Raw genomic sequence first — 25,743 nt, 5'->3', positions numbered from 1 at the left:
ACGAGACCCACCCCAGCCCATTGCCAAAGCTCCCAGCTCCTCATCGTTACCACGGCGGGTAGGAGCTGAACCTGTGACCCCGATCTCCCACCACACAGCCAGCCCCTTCCTTCCACCCAACAGCACCTGCCTTTCCAGCAGCTCATGGCCCCATCTATCTCAGCTCCTCCAGCCCCAAGAGCGGACGGCCTGTTGCGGAGAGCCCAGCTCTGTCTCAGGCCAACCCCAGGTGCTGATGGGCTGTAGGTCAGATCTCAGACAGGCTCTGGCTCTCCCAGGGCAGCCTTGGAGCCCTGCCTGGCTTTTGCAGAGGGCGCCCACTGCTTCTCTCAAAGGAGCAGCATTAAAATAGCCTCGATCGGCATAACAGGCAAGTCTACGTCTGCCGTCAGACACCCAGGGCTGGCCCGGGCCCGAGGACTCAGGTCTGGGCTGCGGGGCTGGTTAATTGCAGTGAAGACATTCTGGCTTCTGATGCCACCTTACGGCTACGTCTACACGTGAAGCCAACATCGAAATAGGCTATTTCGATGAATAACGTCTACACGTCCTCCAGGGCTGGCAACGTCGACGTTCAACTTCGACGTTGCACGGCACCACATCAAAATAGGCGCTGCGAGGGAACGTCTACACGCCAAAGTAGCACACATCGAAATAAGGGTGCCAGGCACAGCTGCAGACAGGGTCACAGGGCGGACTCAACAGCCAGCCGCTCCCTTAAAGGGCCCCTCCCAGACACAGTTGCACTAAACAACACAAGATCCACAGAGCTGACAACTGGTTGCAGACCCTGTGCCTGCAGCATGGATCCCCAGCTGCCGCAGCAGCAGCCAGAAGCCCTGGGCTAAGGGCTGCTGCCCACGGTGACCATAGAGCCCCGCAGGGGCTGGAGAGAGAGCATCTCTCAACCCCCCAGCTGATGGCCGCCATGGAGGACCCAGCAATTTCGATGTTGCGGGACGCAGATCGTCTACACGGTCCCTACTTCGACGTTGAACGTCGAAGTAGGGCGCTATTCCAATCCCCTCATGAGGTTAGCGACTTCGACGTCTCGCCGCCTAACGTCAAAGTTAACTTCGAAATAGCGCCCGACGCGTGTAGCCGCGACGGGCGCTATTTCGAAGTTAGTGCTGCTACTTCGAAGTAGTGTGCACGTGTAGACACAGCTTACAGGGACTTAGAGCGTGGATCCTGCCAGAGCACCTACATCCCAATGAACAGGCCCCTTTGCCCAAGCCGGCTGGGAGCTGCCAGCAGTGGGTTCCCCATGGCAAGGCAGACATACCTGCAGGGGCAGCACAGGGACGTAGGGGCAGCCACTCGCAGGAGACGAGGTGACCTGTGCCACGCTGGCGGATGTAGCTAGCACAGCCCTCTGCAGCGTTCCCAATGTTGCTCACCCCCGTGGGCCAGAAAGAAAGGGACCAAGGCCGTTAAAGGGACAGGCCTCCTGGAGCAGGGTAATTTAGGATCCAGGGAAACATACAGTTACTGGCCTCATCCTGTGGGATGGGACCCCCTCCCTGGAAGCTGCAGGCTCCCACCGCACACAAGCAGCTGGCAGGACGACAAGCTCCAAGCAGTGCAATTGGCCAAACAACTCCCCATGCTCTGGGACAAATCAGATACCCGGGGTATTTGTTTTCTTTTGCACTGAAGCAGGAAACCTCCAACGTGCTGAAATTCTGGCTGTGAGTCAGAGGCAGGGGCGGGGAAGAGATTGGGACTGTGGTCTTGTTTAACACAACGTGCGTGTGAGCGTGTGCACACACACACACCCACACACACCAGGCTGCACTACCAGAGCACCATGGGATCAGCATGGGGAGGGCGTGTTTCCCTCAAACACAACACGTGCTTTAAATCCCTGATCTGGGGGCATGGGAGAGGAAGAGGTGAGCTGAGCTGAGCCCCTAGTGACCCCAGACCAGCGAGCGCCACGTCCCGCCTGTCTCAGGTTGGTGTGCAAGAGAAATCTGCAGAGCCCTGAAAACACTTTGGCTGCTGCTTGTCCTGAGATACCAGGCCTTAAAATCACGTCCTTCCGCTCGTCCTTGTGCTCCCTGCTTCACCCACCCCCTCGAGAGGCAGCGGCTCCCTCCCAAAGCACGACAGGACCAGACTCTCCCCTGGCGTCGACCGCACGGCCCCAGCGACGCCGGGGGCTGCACGGCAGACACGCACAGCAGAGGCTTTTAACACGTTCATTTCCTGCCCTAGTCACTGCGAAGGGAGCAGGCGCCGCAGCCGGATCACGGACCTAGTGGCAAAGGCAGCCGGATGGTCATTGCAACACGAAGACCTGAGCGAGGAATGACCAGCTTGGGGGCCATGTGTCGGGGGGGCGGGTACCCTGCCAGCTTCCACCCGGCTACTCAACCCCCGGGTACACTGCACCCAAGTGGTGTTTGTTATCCCTCCGGCTCCACCTGCAGAGCCGCTGGGAGGCACATCCCAGCAGGGATCAAGACTGACGCAGGCTCGCTCCACTTACGCGAGTGTGCCGGAAACAGCAGCACGCGCCACAGCTTGGGATAACCCCTGACTCCAACTCCCCAGCCGCCTCGGGAACATCCTCGGGGGAGCAGCCTGACCTGCTGTGGCCACTCCCGGCAGAGCACCAGCCTGCGCAGAGCTAATGCCGTGTCTACCTGAGCAGCGACCTCCCACCCAGCGGCAGTGCAGCCAACACACACCCCCTGCCCTAGCCAGCAGGGCTGTGTCGGCTCTGGGCCGGGATCTGCACCCAGTCTCATCATGAGCCTCTGCGCCGCCTACGTCCTGTTACAGACACTTCCACGCTGCCCCACACAGCCTGTGATCCTCTCACAGGCATCAGCCTGCCCGGGGACAACAGCACCTAGCAGGGTCCGGCCCCCGGCCCAGGCATTGCAAGGGGCAGCAACCCCACAGCTCGAGAAGTCACCAGCACTAATTATCTCCAGCCACAAAGCACCAGGCCAGCTAGAGAAACACTGGGCGGGGGAAAGGTACGGCAGTTTACAGAATTATCCACCCCCTCCCCATGGGTATCTCCGTTCATCCCCATAGTCCCCATCCACCTATTCATCTGCCCTCCCACAGGTGTACCTGCCCACCCATCCTCACCCTAGGCATCCATCTGCCCATCCGCCCGCCCGGCCGCCCCTCGAGATCTCACAGGTTGAGTCCAAGAATGAAGGGACCATGGTCTGATCTGCACAGCAGGGCCAGAGCCCCGCCCCCAAGAATTCCTCCAGCCCATCTTTTAAACCCCCCAAAGTCTGGATTTTCAAATGCTTCAGACAGACAGACACAGACAGAGAGAGAGAGAGAGACAGAAAGACAGGCAGACAGAGAGAGAGACAGACAGACAGAGACAGAAAGACAGAAAAAGAGCCATCCCAGTCCTTGCAGCAGTTCCCCTGGTTAGACTCTCCCGGTTAGAAACGGCCGCGTTACAAGCTGTCTGGCGCCGGCTGTGGCACTCACCCCGTGGTGATGTCGTCGTCCTCCGTCAGCGTCTTCCCCATCAGGTCGCTGTCACTCATGTACCCGGACTTCAGATCCACGTCGTCAGTGTCCAGCGACTCCACCAGCTCCAGCCGGGAGATGTGGCTCAGCTTGCTGGGGCTGCGCATGGGCATGGTGTGGGAATAGTGGGCCCGCTCGCCAGGCATGTACCAGCTGGGGGTGCCTTCTGCCCGGCAGCTGCCCCCCACCGAGGGCGCGTCCCCCGCCTGCAGCCGGGGGCTAGACTGCCCGTAGCGCCAGGACAGGGGGGAGGAGCGGTTGGACAGGCTAGACACGCTCCTGGCGTTGGCTTCATCGCTGTCGTAGCAGGTCATCTCCAAGGAGCTGCAAGGAAGGAGCAGAGCAGAACTTTAGAGCTGGGGACACCTCGGAGCAGCCTGCGCGCAGCAACAGCCCCAGGCTCCATCCTGCTACTGGAGCTGCAGGTACTCAGCACCTCTGGGAATTCTGTCCAACCGTACTTTGTGCAACCCCTATTTTAAGGGCAGCGCACACAACGCTTCGTAACGCGATGCATGTTTCCTGCGGGACGTTCACAAACTTTTTACATATTCTATTTCCTCACACTGTACGTCTGTGTTTGTACCACTGTCGTCCTGACTTTCACTCCCCACCCTTCTCTCTCTGGAGCACACGAGGGGGAGTTAGCCAACGTTTGGAGGTCACGTATCATTTGCTGTTTAGATCTGAGTTGTTCACTGTTGGGCTTTTAGATGTTCACCGTTTATCAAAAATAAGCAGGAGGGGCTTTTTGACTTTGCAGTTACAGCCCTGGGAGCCACAAAGAAGTCCTTGAAGAGCTGCATGTGGGTCTGGAGGCTGCCGACCCCTGGGCCAGGGGGTAGCATCCCATCCCCTTCCTGCGCCTGTGTTGCAGAGGCAGGCACCGGTCCCCCTCCGGCGAGGGCTCCCTTCCAGTAGAGAGGGTGCTGGGTGTTAACTGCTAAGTGAGGATCAAAAACCGAATCTCAGGTGGGTTAACAGCTCTGGAGAGCTGCCCAGCAGAGCTGGTTCCAATCATGGGCTGACGCACAAGACTTGTCTGATTAGATCTAAATTAAATGGGTGTTCTGCAGCCTGTAAACAGAGGTGCAAAGCTGCCAACCTCTTGCTTTGCGTGGGCTCCTGAGCCGGCTCAAGGGGACCCATCCCTGCCGTCTAGGAGGGAGGGAGCCCCGGGAAATGCATTTCCCTATATAGATTTTAATGAGGCCCAGATAGCACTGCATCTCTGCAACAGACACTCACAGGCAGACACACCCAGACTATGGCAAGCCCCGGAGCTGGGAGCCTGCAAACTCACTTCCATCTGCCTGCAATGGGGAGGAACTTCACACAAACAACTCAGGTGCCATAAACAGGCTCTCTCCTTCCCCCAGCGCTGGGCTCCTGCCCTGGCTGTGAGTCGGCCGTTCCAGCCAGGTGCAGAGCGGGGTCTGACTGCAGAAAGCCAGAGATCTCTGGAATACGGCAGCTAAGAGATGGGGTGGGGAGGGACTGGGGGGCATGGGCAGGGAGACTGGGGCTGGGGCAGTGGCGGGAGCTGCCCAGCTGGACGGGGCATGGGCAGAGCAGTGGGGTGGAGCAGAGACAGCCCAAGGCTGTTCCAGTGGGCAGTGCGGGTTGGACTGAGGGCATCACAGAGCCGGGTCTGGAGGAAGTCACACAGCCCCCACCGTGCACTCAGACCATCCTATTACTTCCCTCCTTTGCATCTGCCAGATTCACCAGCCCCTCCAACCTGCATTGTGCTGTCCACAAACTGCACTGCCCGCTGCCTGCCACTTCCACCAGGGGAGTCTCCACCAAGCAGCCTCCGGACTCTAGACACCTGCAGGCTCCGCAGGCAGGGGCTGCGAGGCTTTGCTGGCTGAGGGATCGTTCCCATTGTCTGTTTTGCTGACTCCGCAGGCGGCACAAGGAAGCGAACAAAGAGAGAGTGGCCTGAAATCCAAGGGCATTTGCTAAGACACAGAGCATTGCCCTGCCCTGCTGGGATCTAGGCTGCTGGGGGGTCCGGGCGCTGGGGTCATTCAGTGCTTAGCTGAGAAGCTGATTGCTTCGAGGTGGAGCTGCATGGTGGGGCGGGGGCTGCGTGGGGACGTAACTCCAGAGCGACACAGCGCAGAGGTCACGGTGCAAGGCCAGAGGAGGGCAGAGCTTCTGGGTAAGGGTAAGCTGCAGGAGTTGGCTCTCCTGTCTGGGGAGCTGCAGCCCAGGCAGCGAGCAAAAGGGCTTCACCAGAACACAGCCACACTCCCCACAGATGAGCTGAGTAGGGGGAGCTGACTCAGAGATCCCAGCGCATGCGCATCTAGGGAGAAGCAGGGCTGGGAGCCGCCGCCTCAGAGGCTGCGAGTGGCATTAGACACCCACCATCGATGCAAGAAAGCCAGGGAGCCCAGGCCCAAACCCTGCACCATTCCCACAGGTCTGCGATACGAGGGAAATTTGCACCCGGCTCCTGGAACGGCCTGTGACGGGGACATGCAGCTCCCCAAGGCAGGGAAATGGCCTTTGCAAGGCAGTAGCCAGGGAAGGTCTTTATCCAAGCCTAGGATAACGGTGTCAAATAGTCAATGAATTCCAGTTCAGACTCTCCCTCTGTAATCAGGGGATAAAATGCTTGTGCAGAAGAATGGCTACTTCTGTGTTCCTGCTTGTTCCGCTCATGTCCTGAACGAGTCACACCCAGCTTACTCTGCTTCAGTCACCAGGCCTCCTAAGGACAGGTCACTTCCTCTTCCTTCTTTTTTTCTGATACATATCCCCCAGCTTCTGCTCTTTCCACCCATTGGATGAAGTGGGGTTTACTATGAAAGCTAATAAACATGTTAACTAGCTAACCAATAGCTCAGAGCCAGCTAACACATGTGTTAGTCTCTAAGGTGGCCCCAGGACTGCTCGCTGTTTTTGATGTTCCAGACCAGCATGGCTCCCCTCCTGCAGTCAGCCCTGGCGTGGCCCTCCTGGCTTGCACAGTGGGTCCCCACTGCCTGCGCACCGGACTCTGCAGTGGGGTGTCCCCTCCCAGACCATGGCTAGTGCCCGTCTCCTGTTCTCTGCACACTGCGGGGCGTGTTCGAGCAAAGCACCATTGGCTGGTGTTTCCTGGGGCCTGGTCACCGTCTGCTGCACCAGCAGCGTTCCTGTGCAGCTGGCTTGTGAGGGCTGCGTGCTTGGCCTCTGCTCGATGTCCAGAAATACAGGCCTGGAAGGTTCTCGAGCTAACCCAGCCCTCTTCCCACAGGGAGGCAGGATTAAGTACAGAATCATAGAACCTTAGGGCTGGAAGGGACCTCAGGGGTCATCTAGTCCAGCCCCCTGCCCACAGCAGGATCATCCCCCACTAAATCATCCCAGCCAGGACCTTGTCAAGCTGGGACTTAAAAACCTCTAGGGATGGAGATTCCACCACCCCTCTAGGCAACGCATTCCAGTTGGTCCCCAGCAGCATCTCCAGACAGGCACATGTCTAATAGGTGAGCAAAACCTTCCACTAAGGGGGACCCCACAGCCCCTCTGGGTAATCTCTGAACTACCCTTGGGTAGGTTAGGCTAATATCTAACCTGAGTCTCTGTTCCTGCAAACTCAAACTCCTTTTGGAGAACAGCTGCATGGTCCTTTGAGGAGTTATCAGCTTCCCCTCAGCCGCCTCTTCTCCAGACTAAACGTGCCCAGTTCTTCCACTCTCCTCCGCTTCTCTAAACCTCGCCTGGGGTTTGTCTCCCACCTCTGGCCTCTCCCCACCGGTGCACGTCTCCCTCTGGGTGCGGTGCCCACAGCTGGACGCTGGACGCCAGTGGAGAGGCCTGACCAGTGCTACACAATCGTTGCTTCTTGCTGCAGGTTTCAGCAGGTTTGGCTCACAGGCCTGTTCCTGCTTTCAGGCGCTGTTCTCTGGGCTTGCCTGGGTACTCGGTGCGGGTGCTACAGGTGGGCAAGTACCCAGCAAGCACTCTCTGCCTGCTGCCCTCGTGCGGCCCACGTGCTCAGCCAACGCGCTCACAGCAGCTTGTGCACAGACGGCTCCTTGCAGGCAGGGCGAGCTCGATGCACTCTGAGTGTGGTGCCGCAGGGAGTAAAGGTGCATGGAGCTGGGCCGTGCCACCGCTTGACAGACGCAGCTGCCAGGCAGCTGTCAATGAGATGGGCTGCAGCCCTGCCCTGCTCCCCTCCAGCTGTGACTCAGCTGGGGTGGGGCTCAGCTGGCAGCTCTCCTACTCCTGTGTGCCCTCACCCGGAGCCAGCTGGTGCAAGAGCAGGCACAGCCAGAGGCGCTATCCAGGCACCAGCTTGCAGGGGGCTGGGGCCTTCCCCTTGACTCCTCCCCACGGTGCACGGCCAGCCGGGGGCGGCGCTCTCAGGGCTGGGAGCCAGGGTGGAGTTATTTATTTTGATGTGTGCAGGAGGAAAAGTTGCTCCAGGGCTCCAGCACCTCTCCACGGCACTGGGCCCAGTGTGGCCAACCCCACCCCTGCAGGGCGAGGGAGGGTCCCACGGCCCTCGCTCTGATAGCCGCATGTGGCTGACAACGGGCAGCCGGCTGCAAGCAGTCGCTTGTGTCCCAGGCCTCTGGGCAGCCGCAGAGGGGGCTCCATTGAGCTACGCCCCATGACACAGCCACAAGGGACCTGGCCGGGAGTCTCTCTGTCTCCCAGCCCCGTTCCAGGCTCCCTGCACTCCAGCTGGCTGCCTTGACCCCGTCTTCCCATCACTGCTGTCCCTGCCGTGTTGCTTGGCCACCAATTCCAGGGACTCAGCGCTGAGCTAACTGCCTGTGGTCCATTCCTCCCCACGCTGGCCACCCCTCCCTGGGGCATGGCCCCGTCCTCCTGCTTTGCCGGCTGGGTTTGCAGCGCCGGCTGAGAATCAGCCCCCGCCCGAGCCCTGGAGAAGCTGCTGTCTCTGCATTAGCTCATCTGGGCCACGGAGCCAGGGAGGGGAAAATCTTACTCAAAGCGGGCACAGCTGCCAGCCCCACGCTCAGAGGGAGAGGAGCATGAGAAGGCAACTCCCCTGGAGCAGCGCTGCGACAGGCCCAGAGCTAGGGGCCAACAGGCCCAGCCCTCCTGGCTGCAGGCCCTGGGGCTAATGGGGCCCCCTTCTTGGGACTGGGCCCAATATTTCACAGCCTGTGACAACACCCTGCTGCCAGCTAGCCAGGGGCAGGCGCTTGGAGGGAGTGGGGGTGGGGGGAGATGTGCTGCTGGCGAGAGCGGGGGGTGTCGTGGTTATTACAAGGGGTGACCCCACAAACTCCACCCCCATGCCACTGTTTGGAGCAGAAATTGTCTCCTTCCCTCCTCAGCTGCCCCCACTCTGCCCTGGCTCTCCCGGGCTGGCTGGGAAGGGTTTGCAGGGGAGAGGGGTCAGAGCACAGCCCAAGTGCTGCTGCGCAGGGCCGGGGAAGGGCAGCCCTGGGGCACGAGGGAGGCGGGCCAGGCCGGAGTGTAGTGCCTTCTCCTCGGGGATGGGCACAGTCAGCCCCACTCAGAGCCCCACGGAGCCTCGTCCTCCCAGCACCAGGGTGGTGCTGGCGGCTTGGCCAGGGAAAGCCCTGTGCCCCTCAGGGCGGGCGCAGGAGCTAAGCGCTTGAGAAATCAGCCCTGGCGGGGGCTGTGACCCCAGCCTCTCTCCAGAGCACTCTGCTCTCCCCCGGCCCTGGAGCCTCCTCCCTTGGCTCGCGCTGCCCCTCCTGGCCTGCGCGGCCGGCCCCTGGCAGACTGCCGGGGCAGTGGTGCTGGTGACAGTGAGCACCCACAGCGCCCCTCCCGGGCAGGAGCATAACTCAAGCGGCACAAAACCCAGGGGCCCTCAGTGCTCCTCACGGAGCCAGACCAGTTCCCCTGGCTCGCACGGGCCGCACACCGCCCCGCACGGCTGCCGGCCCCATTGCAGGCTGGCAGGGCTCCTCCCAGGGCTGGCTTTGGAAGAGCTGGGCCACGCCGCACCGCTGGGGTAACCCGCGAGCTGGCTGTACCATGGCCCCAGGTTCACAGCGGCACGGGGGCATGTCCAACCCAGAGGCTGCACGGCCAGGGGGTCGCCACGCCGGAGACCGGAGTGCAGAGGCAGAGGCAGTGTTGCCTAGGGGTCAAAGCACGCGGTTACGACTCAGGAGTTTACTATGTGACCGTGGACGAGTCACGTCCCCCGTATGTGCCTTGATTTCCCCTCCCCTCGTACATTCCTCAGGCCCCAGACAGCCGCTCGGGCCTCCTCCGTTCGGAAAACTGCCCGTGTAACAAGCCCGGTTAGCGCCCTGCGTCTCAGGCTGTGAGCGTGACCAGCCGCGGTTACCCCGGCCCAGGCCCCCGCAGGACAGGCTGGCCACACGCGGCTCTCCCATGGATTCCTTTGCACCACGTGGGACCAGGTTGAACTGAAGCTCTGCCCCTCTCGGCCGGTTTCATGGCCAAAGTGGGAACCCCGACACGGCTGTTCCAGCCCCGGAGCGCTGCCCCACGTGCCTGGGTCAGGTGAGCTGAGCCTCGCTGCCAGGGTGGGGCTGGGGGCTTGCCCTGCGGACGTCACACTGTGGCTGCTGCAGCCCCAGCACCGCGGGGCCTTGAGCTCAGCTGGTGCCCTGGGGTGCTACCGACATACGCCGGCTAAGGAGCCCCGCGGGTGGAGGAGGAGCAGGAGGGGGAAGAGGAGGCAGCCGGTGCCACGGCCTCACCTGTGAGACACCTGGGAGCCTCTCAGGCTGGACATGGTCTCCTCCAGATTCTGCCGAAGGTCCAGCACGTTCTGCACCGTCCTCTTCCTCTGGGACTCGGGGTCTGCAGCCAGACAGAGCAAAGGCCTTTACCGCCAGGGCTGGGGGGCAGGGGGCACCTGCCCCTTCCACGCGCCCCCCAGCCCCTTCCCATTCCAGCTCCCCACGACAAATCCTGTGCCGCGCGCCCCTCCCCCAACTGCCACGCGCCCCTCCCCCAGCTGGGACACACCCTGTGCCGCACGCCCCTCCCCCAGCTGGGACACACCCTGTGCCGCACGCCCCTCCCCCAACTGCGACACACCCTGTGCTGCACGCCCCTCCCCCAGCTGCGACACACCCTGTGCCACACGCCCCTCCCCCAACTGCCACGCACCCCTCCCCCCAGCTGCGACACACCCTGTGCCACACGCCCCTCCCCCAACTGCCACGCACCCCTCCCCCCAGCTGCGACACACCCTGTGCCACACGCCCCTCCCCCCAGCTGCGACACACCCTGTGCCACGCGCCCCTCCCCCCAGCTGCAACACACCCTGTGCCACGCGCCCCTCCCCCCAACTGCGACACACCCTGTGCCACACACCCCTCCCCCAACTGCAATGCACCCCATACCACGCGCCCCTCCCCCACTGCAACACACCACATGCCCCTCCCCCAACTGTGACACATCCCAAGCCACATGCCCCTCCCCTGAGACACACCCCGTGCCACGCGCCCCTCCCCCAACTGCGACACACCCCATGCCAACTGCCCCTCCAACTGCGAAGCACCCTATGCTCTGTGCCCCTCCCCCAACTGCAACGCACCCTGTGCCATGTGCCCCTCCCCCCAGCTGCCATCCTTATACCATCTGCCCATATGTCTCTTCCCTGCACCCCTTTACCCACATGAGCTCCTCTCTGCTACTCTGGCACCCAGAGCCGCTTCCCCTCACCCCCACTGCAACAGCTGGAGCCCTGGGCACAGCTGGGAGTCTCACCCACCTCCCACCCAGGCCTGTCTCCCTGCCCACAGCTGGCGCCTGCCCCTTGGGGTGAGGATGGCGCACCCTGCCCAGGGCAGGCTGTTGCCCGGCTCCCCCAGAGCTGCTGCAGCAGGTAAAGCTCCCCTGGCTCTGCCCCAGGCCGGTGCTCCGGGCAGGGAGTGTCGCCTCCCAGCCTCGCTCCCAGGACCAGCATGGCACAGGTTCCAGGGCCGGGCGGGTCACTGGGATCCCCTCGTCTGAACCTGCACAGCGCAGGCCTGAATGCCTGGAGCAGAGCTGAGAAACCCTCCCGCCTGGACTGCCAGGGAGGAGAATCCACCACCCCTCTGGCAGCCAGGAACTTCCCTCCTTGTTAATGTGGGCTTATTTCCAGCCTGACTCCAGCCAGCTGCAGCTTCAGCCCCTGGCTCCCGTCAGATCCGTCTCTGCTAGACCCCACCTTTGCTCCCCGGCAGGACACTGGCAGACTGGCATTGTCGCCCTCCACCGTCACATTGTGGGGACACAGGCTTAAAGAGCTCCGTCTGTCACTCTCTGGCAGGCTTTCGAACCCTCCCTTATTCTCCAGGCTCTTCTCTGACCCCTCCCCACTCACCCGCCTCCACCTTGAACAATGGGCACCAGAGCTGGGCACTGGATACCAGCAGCGCTTGCACCACAGTCAAGTACGGCACCAAGATAAAATACCCTCTCTGCTCCCATCCATGCGGCCCAGGCTTGCAGCTGCGAGCAGCATGACTCTCCCTTGAGTTCTGCACCCAGTCCCAGCAGGGACAGACAGGCCCAGGCAGCTTCTGCCCCAGCCACATGAGAACTGGCCCTCCGCACCCACTGCAGTTCATCTTCTAAACTGGCTGCTCCCTCGGGGCCCTGCTCCTGCACCTCTCCCACAGCGGCTCTGGGCCTGGGTGCCCGCTGGGGAGCTGAGCTCTCGTCCAGATGAGCTCCAGACACCGGCATGCTGCGCTGAGCTGCCGAACGCTGGGCCAGGTTCTGAATGGGGCTGAGCACCTGCTGAGAGCCCACCTTGGGCTGCAGCCAGCAGGAGACCGACATGCTCAATCACAGAACCAGAATCCTAGGGCTGGAAGGGACCTCAGGAGGCATCGAGTCCAGCCCCCTGCCCAGAGCAGGACCAACCCTGAGCGTCTCCTGTGTGCAGGGCGAGGTGGTCCGAGCCCCCTCTCCCTTGGGCTGGGCCTTGCCTAGAACACAGGCAGGGCTGTGCCCCCAGCGCTGTCAACATAGCCCTCCTGCCCCGCTGGCTGCTCCTCTCACTGTGACACCAATCCCAGGCCCTGCCTGGCTGTGGCGCTCAGTGGAGCTGATCATGAACATTTCCAGGCCCTGGTAGGGACGGTGCAATCTCCCTCATAGGCTGCTTTGCTATGCACTGAGCATAGGCTGCTGGCGTCCATCAGCTGCACTCGGTGGGGATGCAGGCGGTGTATGGCCAGGAAAGCACACACGCTTCCCAGCTCCTTGGCTCCCCACAGGAGAGCTGCAGCAGCCACAGAGCAGTCCCAGGACCAGCCCCGCTGCACACAGCTCAGCCGGAGGTGGGAAGCCGTCTCCAGACACACTGGGTACCAGAGCCCCTTGGCTCCAGCGGGAGTCAGGGACATGCAGCATCTCACTGGGAGCCCTCCCTCCCCACCTGCTGAGCTGGATTCTGTGCCCCCATGCCAGCTGGGAGGGTCACTTGGGTGGGAGTGGGGCACGTTTCCTGCTGGCTGGGTCAAGCAGGGCGTAATCGAGTATGAAAATTGTCATTTGATTGCCATTCTCTGCCTGGCTGAATGGCTGCCACCCGATCGATGGCCCCATTGATTTTCAGGTGGCAGAGCCCTGCCAGTGGCTTGGTGCAGGCTGCTAAGCCCGACGGGCGTGGCTGGGCAGCAGGAGAGGCTCACCAGCACCTTCCTTTGGAGCAGGGGGTTACCTGCAGAAGGGGCCACCTGTGAAAGACCTACAACCTCCCTCCAGGGTCACTGGTGGCTGCTCCAAGGGTACAGCAAAGCCATGGTCCTGAAGGGGAATAAACCCCACGGGAAAGCAGCACAGCTGGGGCCCCCATAACACCCCGTCAACAGTACACATCCCGCCCAGGTGAGCTAGGGAAGTGCAACGGACTTTGGCTCAGTCTCACCGAGTGCTCCCAGCTCGTGCAGAGCCCACGAGATAGGGCCGCAGAGTCACACCAGTCCAATTCCTGTCTTGTGCCTCCCAGCACTTACAAGCCAGGTCTGAGCTGGAAGTCAGCTCCCACCAATTGCTCATGCAGTCAGGCAGCTTGGTTACCGCCCAGCTCTGTATTCTTGGGGAACACCGCACTCTGGGATGCAGAGCAGGACAGCACTGCCGGCTGGGAAATCTTTGCTTCCACATTGGCCCACGCCCAGAGCAGCGATTACCAGAACTTTAGTAATAAATCCTCTAATGGTACCCGAACACTGACACTGCCTGACTGCACTGTGAGCCCTCAAAGGAGCCCCCCCCAGAGCCAGGAATGAGCAGTGTCTCTTGTCTCCCCCGACAGAGCCACCTTCCATTACTCCCTGGAACCACCTGCTCACCCCTAAACAAACGCAGTGCTCCTTCTTGAGCCCTTGGCTTGTCCTACAAGCCCCCACTCGTGCTCGGGTGACGTGTTCTGATGTCTGGATTTAAACCCAACACCAGTCCCACTGGGGTTTCATCCTCCCCGTACTGCTGGGGCTCTGCTCTGCCTGTCTCTGACGCACGGACCCGCCAGCTCCCATTGCCACCCGGAACCCCGATCAGTTCACGCCTCAGGGGGTGGTGGCATCTCTCTCTCCCGGCGGAACCGCCTGACCCTGCCTTACGTGGGCAGTTCTGGTTTGCCAGCCCCAACGTTTGTCATCAGATCTCAGTTAGATTTCGTACCGCGTCTGGTTGCTTAGTTCGTTTGGGTCCCCGATGTGGGTTTGCCCATCAAGTGGGTCACTAGCAGAGCGGTTGTGGTGTGAAAGTGGGGATGGGGAGGTGCTGAATCGGGGGCGGACGAGGGTGGCAGCTTAAAGTGCTGGTTAAACCCAGTCCCTGGAGACCAGAGCACACGAGGCTCCCCGCTCAGCACTGCTGTGCAAACCAGCCTGCCGACGCCAGGGACGTATAAGGGGTCAGCTTGCGAGTGCAGATTAACTGTCCTGTCAGACGTGCTCTGGAGGTTTTGGGGGCAGGGGGTGAACGTCTGAGTTCATCTGATTCTAGCGGGGAGGAGACGGTCCGGGGGCACCCAGATCCTGCCAGATGGCTCCATGGGGAAGGACCCGGCCAAAGGGAGAAATAAAGCTCCATGTGAGAGCACAAGCAGCACACAGAGAGAATTATCTCTCTCTCTCTCTCTCTCTCTCTCACACACACACACACACGTCCCATTAGAGTAACCCCAATAAATGAGCATAACTCCTAGCAATGGGTAACAGCTTTCATGTGTAGCCTTCCGGCTGTGGGAGAAATGGGGCATTTCCCTATCACTGTTCAGGGGCCTGGCATTGGGGCTGCTCAGTATTTGGTAGGGAAAGTCTGGATTTACAGGCTGCTGGGATTCCCCCTCTTCTGCTCCCAGGCCTTAGGATTCCCACACCTCCTCCCCACCCCAGGACCAGGAACGCGGCTGTGGCCCCTGGCTAGGGTGTGCTGGGCCCCCCCTCTCTGGCTGCTACCAGCCAAGCTGCAGCAACTCAGGCTGTACAGGCTGTGAGGTCAAACTCGCAGAGGGGCTGCTGGGATTTAGCCGGAGAAGGCCCCAAGGAGGCAGCTGGACTGACCGCGACGCCCTCGGAGAGGGGAGGCCAAGGCAGCCAGGTGGTGCTGTCAGTGCAGGACGCTTGCAGGGAAGCAGGCAGGAAGGACTCTTGCTCTGTCCTTGCAGGGCAGGCTCAGGAGTGAAGGTGTCAGGGACCCAGGTACAAGCCAAAGCCCCACAGCTCAGGGAATTGGGGTGCCTGGGGACCCTGACACCTGGTGCTTGGCGTGTGGGTATCACTCACCCTGGGGTGGCCCCAGCACTCCAGGACACAAAGTCCCTCTGGCTCTACAGTGAGAACAGGAGGGCTGGGGGGGGCGGAAGGGCTGGTGTCTGCATGAGGTCCCTCCTCATTCCCCGTGCAGGGGCCAGAGCCAGCTTCCCTGGGGCAGGCGGGATCTGACCCAGCTGGGTCCATGCACAGACCGGCGAGGCTGCGCCGAACGGCCGAGCTGGGCACTGCGCAGGGGGCGGGTGTTTTGGCCCGGGGAAGCGGGGGACTCAAAGCAGTCACGAGGCAGACCCTCCCCTCTGCCCCACTCCACCCCCGCCAGCTGGTAACGACCACCCACCAGCGCCTCCACACACAATTTCCAGCCCTTTCACTCATCCCTGTAGTGACAGACAGGTCGGCGGGGGGGTGGGGCATAATTATGGCTCCAGTTATTGTAATGGGGCAACCACCACTCTCGCAATTGCCATGGTAACGCACGGGAAGCTACATGTAAACACAGGGGATGTTCCCAGCATGCAACGGTGCATCTGCATTGGGAGGCGGAGCGGGGCGGCTCGCCCGTCTGTGCCGGTAAAACAGGGAGTGTTGTGCTTTGCCAGGAGGCCCTGGCAGCGACAACACACACGTGCCTACAACCCACACGCGCTGTAGCACTGGCATATTGCACACACCCCATACAAACACAGCAAGGTACACACACAGCGTAACTCGCTCCCACCTCAGCTCATCCATCACCCATCAGGAGCTGCCATCCACTGGCCTTCTGCCATGAGCCCAGAACCGAGTCACCGTCCTGCACCTTACATGGGTGACCTCTAGTCCTGGTTCCACGGGCACGACCCTGGCACAGGAAACGCACATCGCACAGGTCAGTGCGGACGGCTTCGTGGCGCTGCAGGGCCCTGAATGCTATCAACCAAGTCACGTCACTTCCACCCCTGCTCAAAGCAGCGCTTAACCCACCAACTCCTCGTCTGAGCTCAAGACACCCAGCTCCCTTGAGCAGCCTTGCTGTCACCTCCAGGTTGTGGGCTATCTGGCAGGAACACGCTTCAAAGATGTCCAGTGCCCAACCAGCACTCACAGTCCTGCATGCTGGGTGTGACTGCTCACACCGTCACAGTGCTGCTACTGACCACAGGAGGGCCCTTCGTTTTTTGCTGCAGTGGTCAGATAGTACACACAGGGCACCCACTGGCAGGCTGCACCCAGAGGCGAGAGCAGCCCAGCTCCTTCGTGGACATGCCCAACACCCTTCCCTCCATTTGGGCGTGGGTAAGACACTTGACGGACACCCCATCGTGAGTCGGCATTTTACAGAAATGCATCACAACACGAACAGCGGTGTTTGGAGATAAGGAAATACAAAGAAAGATCCATGCAGACGGGATCGAACTAGAGAACACAGAGAAGGTCACATATCTGGGGAGCAACATAACATAGGATCTAATCTGTAAGAAGGAACTAGCGACTAGAATAGCGAAAGCAAGAGCGAGTTTGAAGGCGATGGATAAGATGTGGAAAAGCAAAGCGATTAGCTTAGCAATGAAGCTGAGCGTCTTGAAAACGTGAACAACAAGAAGTCTTGTGGCACCTTATAGACTAACAGATATTTTGGAGCATAAGCTTTCATGAGCAAAAACCTGCTTCATCAGCTGCATGAGTGGGGGGTGGTTTCAGAGGGGTATTTAAAGAGGGGGGTCCCAGTAAGAGGAAGGGCCAGAGCTGACAAGGTCTATTCAGGAAGGTGGAAATGGCCCAGTATCAATAGTACTTATCAAAAGAGTTAAAAACAAATCAGATCAGACAGGGGGATGTGAGCCTTTGTCAGAGTCTAATGGGGAGATCTTAACACCCACAGCAGAGAAGCTCTTTGTAAGCTGCAAGCCACTCCCAGTCTCTGTTTAATCCTTGGTTAATGGAGTCAAATTTGCAAATAAATTGCAGCTCAGAGAGTTCTCTCTCCATTTGATCCTTGAAATTTGTTTCAGGACTGTCACCCTTAAATCTGCCACTGAGTGTCTAGGGAGAATAAATATCTGTTAGTCTATAAGGTGACACAGGAATTCTTGTTCTCAAAGCTACAGACTAACACAGCCACCTCTCTGACACTTGAAAATGTGTGTATTCAGCATCATGTTGTACGGATGTGAGTCACGGGTGATAACGAAAGATTCAAAAAGAAGAATATTGGCGTTGGAGAGGAGTTGTTACAGAAAGATCCTGAGAATAGGATGGATGCAGAAGGTCACCAATGAGGCATTACACAGGAAGATACAGACGAGAGAAAACCTACTGCAGGAGGTTATACAACACAAGTTACGGCTATTTGGGCGTATCTGCAGAATGAACAATGAGCAAAAAATCAAGACCTGGCATTCGGCATAATGGACGGTTCAAAGAGCAGAGGCAGAGCCCACAGAGAATGGGTAGATGATATACTAGATTGGTGCGGAGCTAGTCTACAAAAACTAAACCACTCTGCACTGGGCAGGGAAGGACGGAAGGAAATAGCGAGGGAGGCATTGGACACCAACGGGCAACACAGCTCTGTTCTCCACCCGGTTTGCCTCATCTGCCCTCTACCTCAATAACTGAATATTTTCTCCCGATTCGCTGATAACGATACAGGCGTTTAACTGGTCGGAAAACCCCGCTGAGCACCACTGCGGATGCAGCTCACCCACGTTAGCTTGATTGGAGCAGGTTACGTTCCAGGTTGGAGTCTAGGCTACAGCTTGAATGGAGCAAAAGGTGTTCAACTGGGGCTTCGCCGTGGCTCCTGTCCAGGTGTGATGTAACAGGTCTTGCTGAACAGAGCAGTGGGCACGAGGCAGTTGGCCTCCACGTGCGTTAAGCTGGGCAAATTGAAATCTGGTCTAGACAAGGCTCATAATGGGGCTAATTGTCCAGACTCACTTGACAAACCCTGAGCACCCTGCTCCTAGCTCCCTGGGCCGCCCAGCCCTTTTAAGCCAGCACCCTTTGTTAACAAGAACCAGACCCCAGGAAGCACAACAGTGCGGAGGCAAAGGTTCACGGCATAGCGTGTCAGAGTGCATCTACTAAACACCTGCCTGGCTTCCATTAAAACGGGTTAATAATTAACTGGCAATTAAACCCCAGGCAATAACTGTCTTACTAAATCTTAATTACAACCCATGCATATTTAAGGACCTTAAGCAAAGGCGCTGGCAAGCAGCAAGGGAGGGGCCCGTCTGCTGGCAGCCCCGGGATGGTTTCACCAGGGAAAGGAAGGGTTTGCCATTTGGCTCCAAGGATCAGTCACTGGTTCACAGCCCTGCTGGCGACGGGCAGCAGGGCCAGGGAGGAATGCCAGCCAGAGGTGCGGCCCTTGGGCACCAGGGAGGCTGTTATCGCATTGCCCCAGGGTTACAGGCTGCAGCGAGATGTGCCTTTTTCTGGGCACTTTCTCAAAGGGTCCCGGCTGCAGGGCTGAGCTTAAAGCTTGAGGAAAACCCAGGCCAACCTTTATATTCCCAGGGGGGTTGCGACGTCCCTTGACACCTCCCCCCCTTGCTCCCCAACAACCCTAACCATAGCCCTTAAACAACAGTGTCCCCTGTCGGGCTGGCGCTGCTCTCCGAGGTTCCTGGAGTTGCCCCTCAGGGCTGTGAGGTGAGGGAGGGGGCAGGCCTGGAACAGCAGAGGGGCTGTGGGTGGGGGCTGAGGGCTCCGGCTGTGCTGTAGCGGGGTGCTGGCACCTGGAACAGTTGGTGCTGTGGGGAGGGGAGGGACGGGTCAGGACAGCTGCGTGCCGGCTATGGAGGGGCATGAGCTGGCGCTAGGAAGCAGGTGACACCGGAGCCGGGCCCTCGGGCCGGTGCATTGGCCAGAGAAGCAATTAGGAGAGATGAGTTCTGTGCCAGCCGGTGATGCTCCCTCCCACCCCCAGCGCAGACACACCCGCCTTGCTCCCACCGCCGCCAGCTGCTAGAGCCAGCCACGAGGTGGCGCTGGCAGACCTGAGCCAGCAAAGCCACCGCCAGGGCTGCCAGGTGCTGCACAGCTGCCCGACCAAGCAGGGATCTTCTGGCCGGCTTGGGGCCTGGCCTGGCGAGGCTCAGGGCTCAGTGGGGCCCGGCTGGGGTTTCACTGGGGAGCAGCCCCTGCATCCAACTCAGCCAAACCATCCCCTGGGCTGCAGCATCGCTCCTCGCCGTGTCCCTGCACCATAGAGATCCCACTCGGCACCTCCTGTCTCCCGCCGGCCCTCCCCGCGCCCATGGTCCCTTGCTGTGCCCCAGATCCAGGCACGCTCCCCAGGGCGCTGGGCAGAGATCACAGCCCTTCACTACCCACCCTGCGACTGCAGGCCGGGGTGTGGGTTCCGAGTCCCACAGCAGCAGCCACCCTGGGTCCCCTGTCCTGCAGTTATGCAAACATGTCTCACAGGGCTGCCGGGGTCCCCCCCCAGGCAGAGGTACCTCAGCAGCCCCACAGGACATTTTTGCATAAATGGGGGACACAGGACTTGTCATGGAAATTTGGGACTGGGGCCGCCTGGCAACACTACTGGGCAGGTCCCGCTGGCTGGGATGAACGGAGCCGTGGGACCCAGGGTGGCCACTGCTGTGGGACTCCAAAGGCGAGCCCAGGCCTGTATCCGGGGTTCCCACGGCTGGGCTGGCGGCAGGGCTCAGTGCCCCACACAGCTCCCAGCCACCAGGCTGCTGGGGTCCCCCCTGCCCCCCGGCCGGGGTTCCCATGGCTGGGCTGGTGGCAGGGCTCAGTGCCCCACACAGCTCCCAGCCACCGGGCTGCTAGGGTCCCCTTGCCCCCCGGCCGGGGTTCCCATGGCTGGGCTGGTGGCAGGGCTCAGTGCCCCACACAGCTCCCAGCCACCGGGCTGCTAGGGTCCCCTTGCCCCCCGGCCGGGGTTCCCACGGCTGGGCTGGCGGCAGGGCTCAGTGCCCCACACAACTGCCAGCCACCGGGCTGCTAGGGTCCCCTTGCCCCCCGGCCGGGGCTCCCATGGCTGGGCTGGCGGAAGGGCTCCATGCTCCGCATACGCTTTGTGAAAATCTAGGCAAACCCACTGCCCAGAGACCAGGGGTCCACCCCAGCTGTGAGAGGGTCCTTGGGGCTGCTTCCTGCTCTCCGGCTGGCCACGCAGCAGGGACCTGCACTCCTCTTGAGGGGCCCTCCCACAGTCATGCCACGTCACTGGGCCTGTGGGGAGATGCTACAAGGGGCTCAGCCTCAGGAGGGCCCAGAGCAGGAGGGCTGTAGATTTAAGTCGGTGTGAGCGAACACAGAGCCACATGAGGGCCACGTCCCCTGCCCAGCACCCAAAACCCGGCACTGGGCCAGGGCCTGCCCGGAGCTGCCCAGGGGCTAGCAGGGGCAGCATGCGCTCTGCCCTGCAGCCTTAGCCAGGGTGGAAGGGGCTGGAGCCCCACTGAACAGCCAGGAGCACAGAGACTGGGGCCGAGCTGCCCCTCCAGTGTGCTCCAACAAAGCCAGTCCCAGTCTGGCCTGTGGCTTGAGGGGCCTCGTGGGAGCCAACTCCCCATGCTGATTTTTGCCGGCAGCCCCAGCTCCAGGGCAGGTAACCCGGTGAGTGGAGACAGGCGACAGGTGTCCAGGGGGAGGTCTGCAAAGAGCCATCTGCCCCCTGCTCAGAAGTTTACGACCGGCGGTGGAGCCAGGACGGTCCAGGCCTGCAGCCAGCCGGAGGGGGTGTTTGGAGGGGAGCCAGCTCAGGACTGGTGCACACCCTGGGGTTGGCCTTGTGGGGGGCTGGTGGCTGTTTGAGGTGAGCAGGGCTGCCTCCTGCAAGGCGCTCGCTTGGTGGTGGGATCCATGCGCCCACCAGGATCCGACTGTCAGAAATCAGGGCTGGCAGGGAGCCGGTTGCTGGAAGAGGCACGGCTGGCCGGGAGCGGGCTGGCGGGTGGGTGTGATGAAACAGCTCCTGAGTTTGCTTCTTCCTAGCCCTGCTCCTGCCTTGCCTGGCTCCAGGGGCCCTGGCCCTCACCCCCAGCTCTGATTCCTGCCTACCCCTCCTGCTCTGTCCTCTGGGCACAGCCACCCTCATCCCTGATGCCGACGCTACAATCCCAGTGCAGCCGGCCCGTCACCTGACTGCACATCGGCTGTATGAGGTGGGAAGCCCCAGCTCCAGGAGTCACATGAATACACCGGCACCACTTTAAATACCCAGTCTCTGCTGGTCTTGGCAGCATGGGAAAGTGTGAAACTGTGACCCTCGAAGACTCCAGTGCCAGCAGGTGAGTACAACAGGGCTCTGGGCTGTTAAGCCAACCTGGAGATTTCTGGGGGCCTGACCCTGGACCCCAGGGATGCTCAGGCCAGACCTCCCTTGGCCACGCCCTGGTGGATGTCACTGCAGCGCGTGGCACTAGGATGAGCACATAGGACCCGATCCTGCGAGGGCTGTGCACACGCGGCCCCTCTGCTGGCTGCTCCCACAAGCTGCCCCTCCTGGCTCCAGGCACCTGCCAGCCCAGCTGTCTCCGTGGGGTTCGGCTCTCAAATGGGGATGCTCCAGCTAATGACCCGGAGCACATGCCCCCCTCCCCCGCCACCCTGATTTCTCTGTTTCCATTAGGGACAATGCCCTGGTACTGCTCCCCGACACCGCCCCGGGGTTGCCATAGCAACCTCCCAGCCAGCTGAGAGCCAGGGGAGGGGCGGGCGTGCGGTGCAGCATCCCATCCCCTGGGAGGTCCCACGGCAGGCGTCGAAGAGCCCAGGGACTAGCCCGGCTGGGCTGGCTCAGTCTCCCTGAGTGGCTGAGGGGTCCCTGACATGGGGTCCTCGGGAGGCCACGGCGCTGCCTGGTGAGTGGAGTAGGACTCACAGTTCTGCTGCACCAAGCCGGCGCATGAAGCCCTCCCGGCATCCCTCAGCCACGGGCCCCCCGCTGCGGGGCTCCCTAAGCGGCCCTGCTAGCTCAGGCTGGAGCGACCCCGCTCTGCCGACGCCCGGCCTTGCGCCCCCTATGCAGGTCTCTGCCGATGGGAAAGCCTGGCTAGTCCGGTCTCTGCCACGGCCCTTCCGTCCTGCTGCTGTCCCAGTCTCCGGAGCCTGCATCCCCCCACCCGCCACTGTTGCTCCTCATTCCTGATCTGCAGCCCCCGTATCCCTCTCCTGCCCCCTCCCTGCTCTCAGCTCTGGCCACGCCTTCCAGCCCTGACCGCGCTTAGCCCACCTGGACCATCACTCCTCCCCTGGGACAACACGACATGGGGGGTCAGGCAGGGAGCGCTGCCAGCACTGTTGGACGTGGTATAAGCCCTCATCCAAGGTGGGGGCACCCCCTGCACCCCCCGTGAAAGTGCAGTGGGAACAGAGCTGCGCCACGGTGAGAGGGCTCATGGAACACGTATTGCCAGCAGAGGCAAACGCCAGGACTTGCAGCTCCGATCTCCAGGCCTAAGCTAAGGGGTCGTTCCGTGGGCAGGCAGCAGTAGGAGGCTTTGCTCCTCTGTGGGCAGGTTTTCACTGCAGAGTTCACCCAGGCGCTGACTTGAGTGCTGCCCCAACGTCCCCACCAGACACACAACACTGCTGGCTTAAGTAGGGTGGGGATTTCTGTGCAGACCAGCCGGCCAGGCTGGGGACGGGTGGACTAGGTCCAGCTTTCGCTGGGGCTGGAAACCGCCCCCCTCACTTTGTGGGGAAGATGCAAGTGAAATCACTGGGGCACCAACAGTCCTCCCATGTCTTCCCACAGTTCCATCTGTCTGTCCTTCTGGGCACACAAGTTCTCCCACAAGTCACTGAATCGGGGGGCTGAGATGCCCCACAGAAGTCCTAGCAATACCCAGGAGGAGCACACCACCAGTGAGGACCCAGTAACTCAGGCAGGGCTGACACCCGTGTACACTAACCCAGGAGCTGATCCCCTGTAATGTCACCTAGGTAGACAGGCAAGCCCTAGCTTCGACCAATAGCACGCTAAACCCGGCAACATAGCCACACCGGCACGGGTGCGGTGACAGCCGAGCTGCATGAGTACAATGGCTTAACTGGCCACAGCATGCTGCCATGCAAAGGATCTTTGCCAGCAGGAATCACTGCACCCACTACAAACGTGCAGCCATCTCTGGTGTGGAACACAGCAGCTGACTAACCACATCCAGCAACACAACAGCTTAGGATGATGGGTGGGGGTTAGGGGACATGCTCAAAGGGAAAGGCAGGCTCAGTAATTGTCCCAGTGGCTCACAGTGCCCAGCAGGGTGAGAGTGAGAATAGATATCCAAGAACCTTGCCGGGAACGATTCAGCAGGGACACTCTTCCTTCTTTCTGGGCATCTGCTGAATGAACGGCCAGCCCAGGGTGAGGGTAAGGCGTGCTCCTTGGTGAGAGGAGCCTCCTACCTTTAGAAAGATTTCCTCCGATGGGGCACAGAGCCCTAGCTCATGACCTGGGCTTTCCTAAGAGCAGGGACGTTAACTCTGGCATCCTGACCGATCACAGAACCTCTCCTCCCACTGCGTCACTGTGCATGGGATTCTTCTGCATTTTCTGTCCTAAACCACTGTGGAGTGCAACTGCAGCTTCAGAGCTCAAAGGCTGGCCAGGTTCCACCCCAGAGATGGCTGCATTTCAGTGTTGAGTCACAGGGTTTAAGGCCAGAGTGGACTACAGATCCCCCAGTCTGCCCTCCTGGGAATCACAAGCCATCAAGCCCCACAACCAGAATGAGAGCAGAGTATTACAACCCTGACCGACCGTGTATCACAGGCTGAAAACAGGCAGGACCGAGGGGGGCAGTGCCCAGTGACCCACACCCCACACTGAAAAGGAACTTGAACCAGCCCCCAGGTCCCCTCAGTGCCCAGAGAGACACATCTCTAAAGCACCTGGGCCTCAGTTTCCCATCTGTAAAACAGGTAATCCTGCCTTTGTCTCACACTGCCTGTACAGCACCTAGCACACCAGGGCCTCATCCTGGCAGTGTTACTGAGATACAGCTAATATCAAACTCTTCCCTGCTGGAGGACGGCCCCATTGTGCCAGGACTGGGGGCCTTGCAGGGTTTCAAGTTATCATAGCCCAGGGGTGATGCCGAACTAAGCCTGGGCAGGGGCGGCAGGCTGGATGTGTCCCGCCTGTGTAGTCTGCCGCTGGGATCGTGCATCTCCCGTTGGCGTGGGGGTGGAGGCAGGTAGGCAGTTCTCACTACACAGATGATCCATGCAAGCTGGCGGTATCGGAAACTGGATCCGCTGGGAAAGAGCAGAGCGTGGGAACAGACGGTGAGCGCTGGATCCTGGTTCAGCTGTTAGGGAGCCTAGGGGCGCCATGTGTGCCACAGCTGTTTGGGGGCTGCGGAGAGCTAGCGGAGACAGCCTGACCCCCACAGCCCTTCGGACTGGGACTGACCCCCGGGCCTGACACCCACAACCCTTTGAGCTGGGCCTGACCCTACGGCCCCTCGGACTGAGCCTGATCCCCGCGGTCCCTTGGACTGAGCCTGATCCCCGCGGTCCCTCAGACTGGGCCTGCCCCCCGCGGCCCTCGGACATGCTATCTGCAATGCAGGTTCATGCCCCACCTGCTGCCTGCAGCACACAACGGCTGGACGGCAGCCCTCGCAGGAACAGACCACCCCTGGGCTCCACTCTGGGGAGCTTCCACCCTCCCTGCCCCCACACCCGCACAGCCCGGGGGCCCCAGGCAGCCGCAGCACTGGCTTGGAGAGCTGAGGGTCCAGCCATTGCTCCACCCCACTCGACTCTGAAAAGGCTGGGCCCCAGCCACGAGGGCCGACATTGGCCAGGGCAGCTGGCACGGTGCCATGCAGGGGGCTGGCGGTCACAGCCAGGGAGCAGCCACTCCCTGCACCCCGCTGTGGGGAGACATCTCTGACCCCACCCACTTTCATGGCTGTGGCCAGCACAGACCTCAGCACCTCCCGCTCCCACGCCCCGGCAGCAAACAGCCCCTGCAGCAGGAGGGCTACCGGGGCCGGACAGCACAGCTGAGCTGTTCTGCACCTGGCCAGTAGGGGGCAGCACTCACAGGCGGCTACACAGCCAGCAGGTGGCACATGCAAAGCAGCGCCGGCCTGCAGCCACCTCTGGGGTGGCTGAGCACAGACGGCCATGGGAAGGGGACGTGCGCCAAACGCACCCGTGCTTTGGGAAAGGGCTACGCCAGGTGACAAGGCCGTGGGGTTTTAAGACCTCTCACCCCCAAGCGGCTCAGGACTGACATCGCACCGGAGCAGGGCTCAGACCGGACGCTTAGGTACAACCGGCGCCATACAACTGATGCTCAGCCTGTGAAACCTCCTCTGTCCGTCCATCCATCCATCACCACATGCCCCTCCACCTCCTTCCCTCCAGCCCCATACGCACCCATCTGTCCAGCTCCACATGCTTCCCCCAGTCCACCCATCCGTTTGCCCAGGACCATGGCACACCACCGTCTCTTGTCCTGCTCATAATCCAGTCCAGTGTGATCAAGAACAGGAACGATGGCAAAAGGCACCCTACTTTTCAATCAGCTAGAGGA

The 25,743-nt window shown here is 60.9% G+C and overlaps 1 protein-coding gene across 4 annotated transcripts in view; it reads right to left on the bottom strand.

Moving 5' to 3' along the window:
- The window catches only part of NAV1 (neuron navigator 1), a 275,511-nt gene that overhangs the window by 85,483 nt on the left and 164,285 nt on the right, over positions 1 to 25,743 (bottom strand). For all 4 annotated transcript variants that reach the window (XM_074977505.1, XM_074977506.1, XM_074977504.1 and 1 more), the window contains 2 exons: positions 10,197 to 10,299; positions 3,472 to 3,837 (listed from right to left, as the gene is read on the bottom strand). In XM_074977505.1, the coding sequence (XP_074833606.1) occupies positions 3,472 to 3,837; positions 10,197 to 10,299 (469 nt within the window). The remainder of the gene's footprint in view (positions 1 to 3,471; positions 3,838 to 10,196; positions 10,300 to 25,743) is intronic.

This window comes from Carettochelys insculpta, chromosome 26, assembly GCF_033958435.1.
Source record: "Carettochelys insculpta isolate YL-2023 chromosome 26, ASM3395843v1, whole genome shotgun sequence".
NCBI lineage: Eukaryota > Metazoa > Chordata > Testudines > Carettochelyidae > Carettochelys > Carettochelys insculpta.
This window is presented reverse-complemented; position numbering and strand designations above follow the sequence as displayed.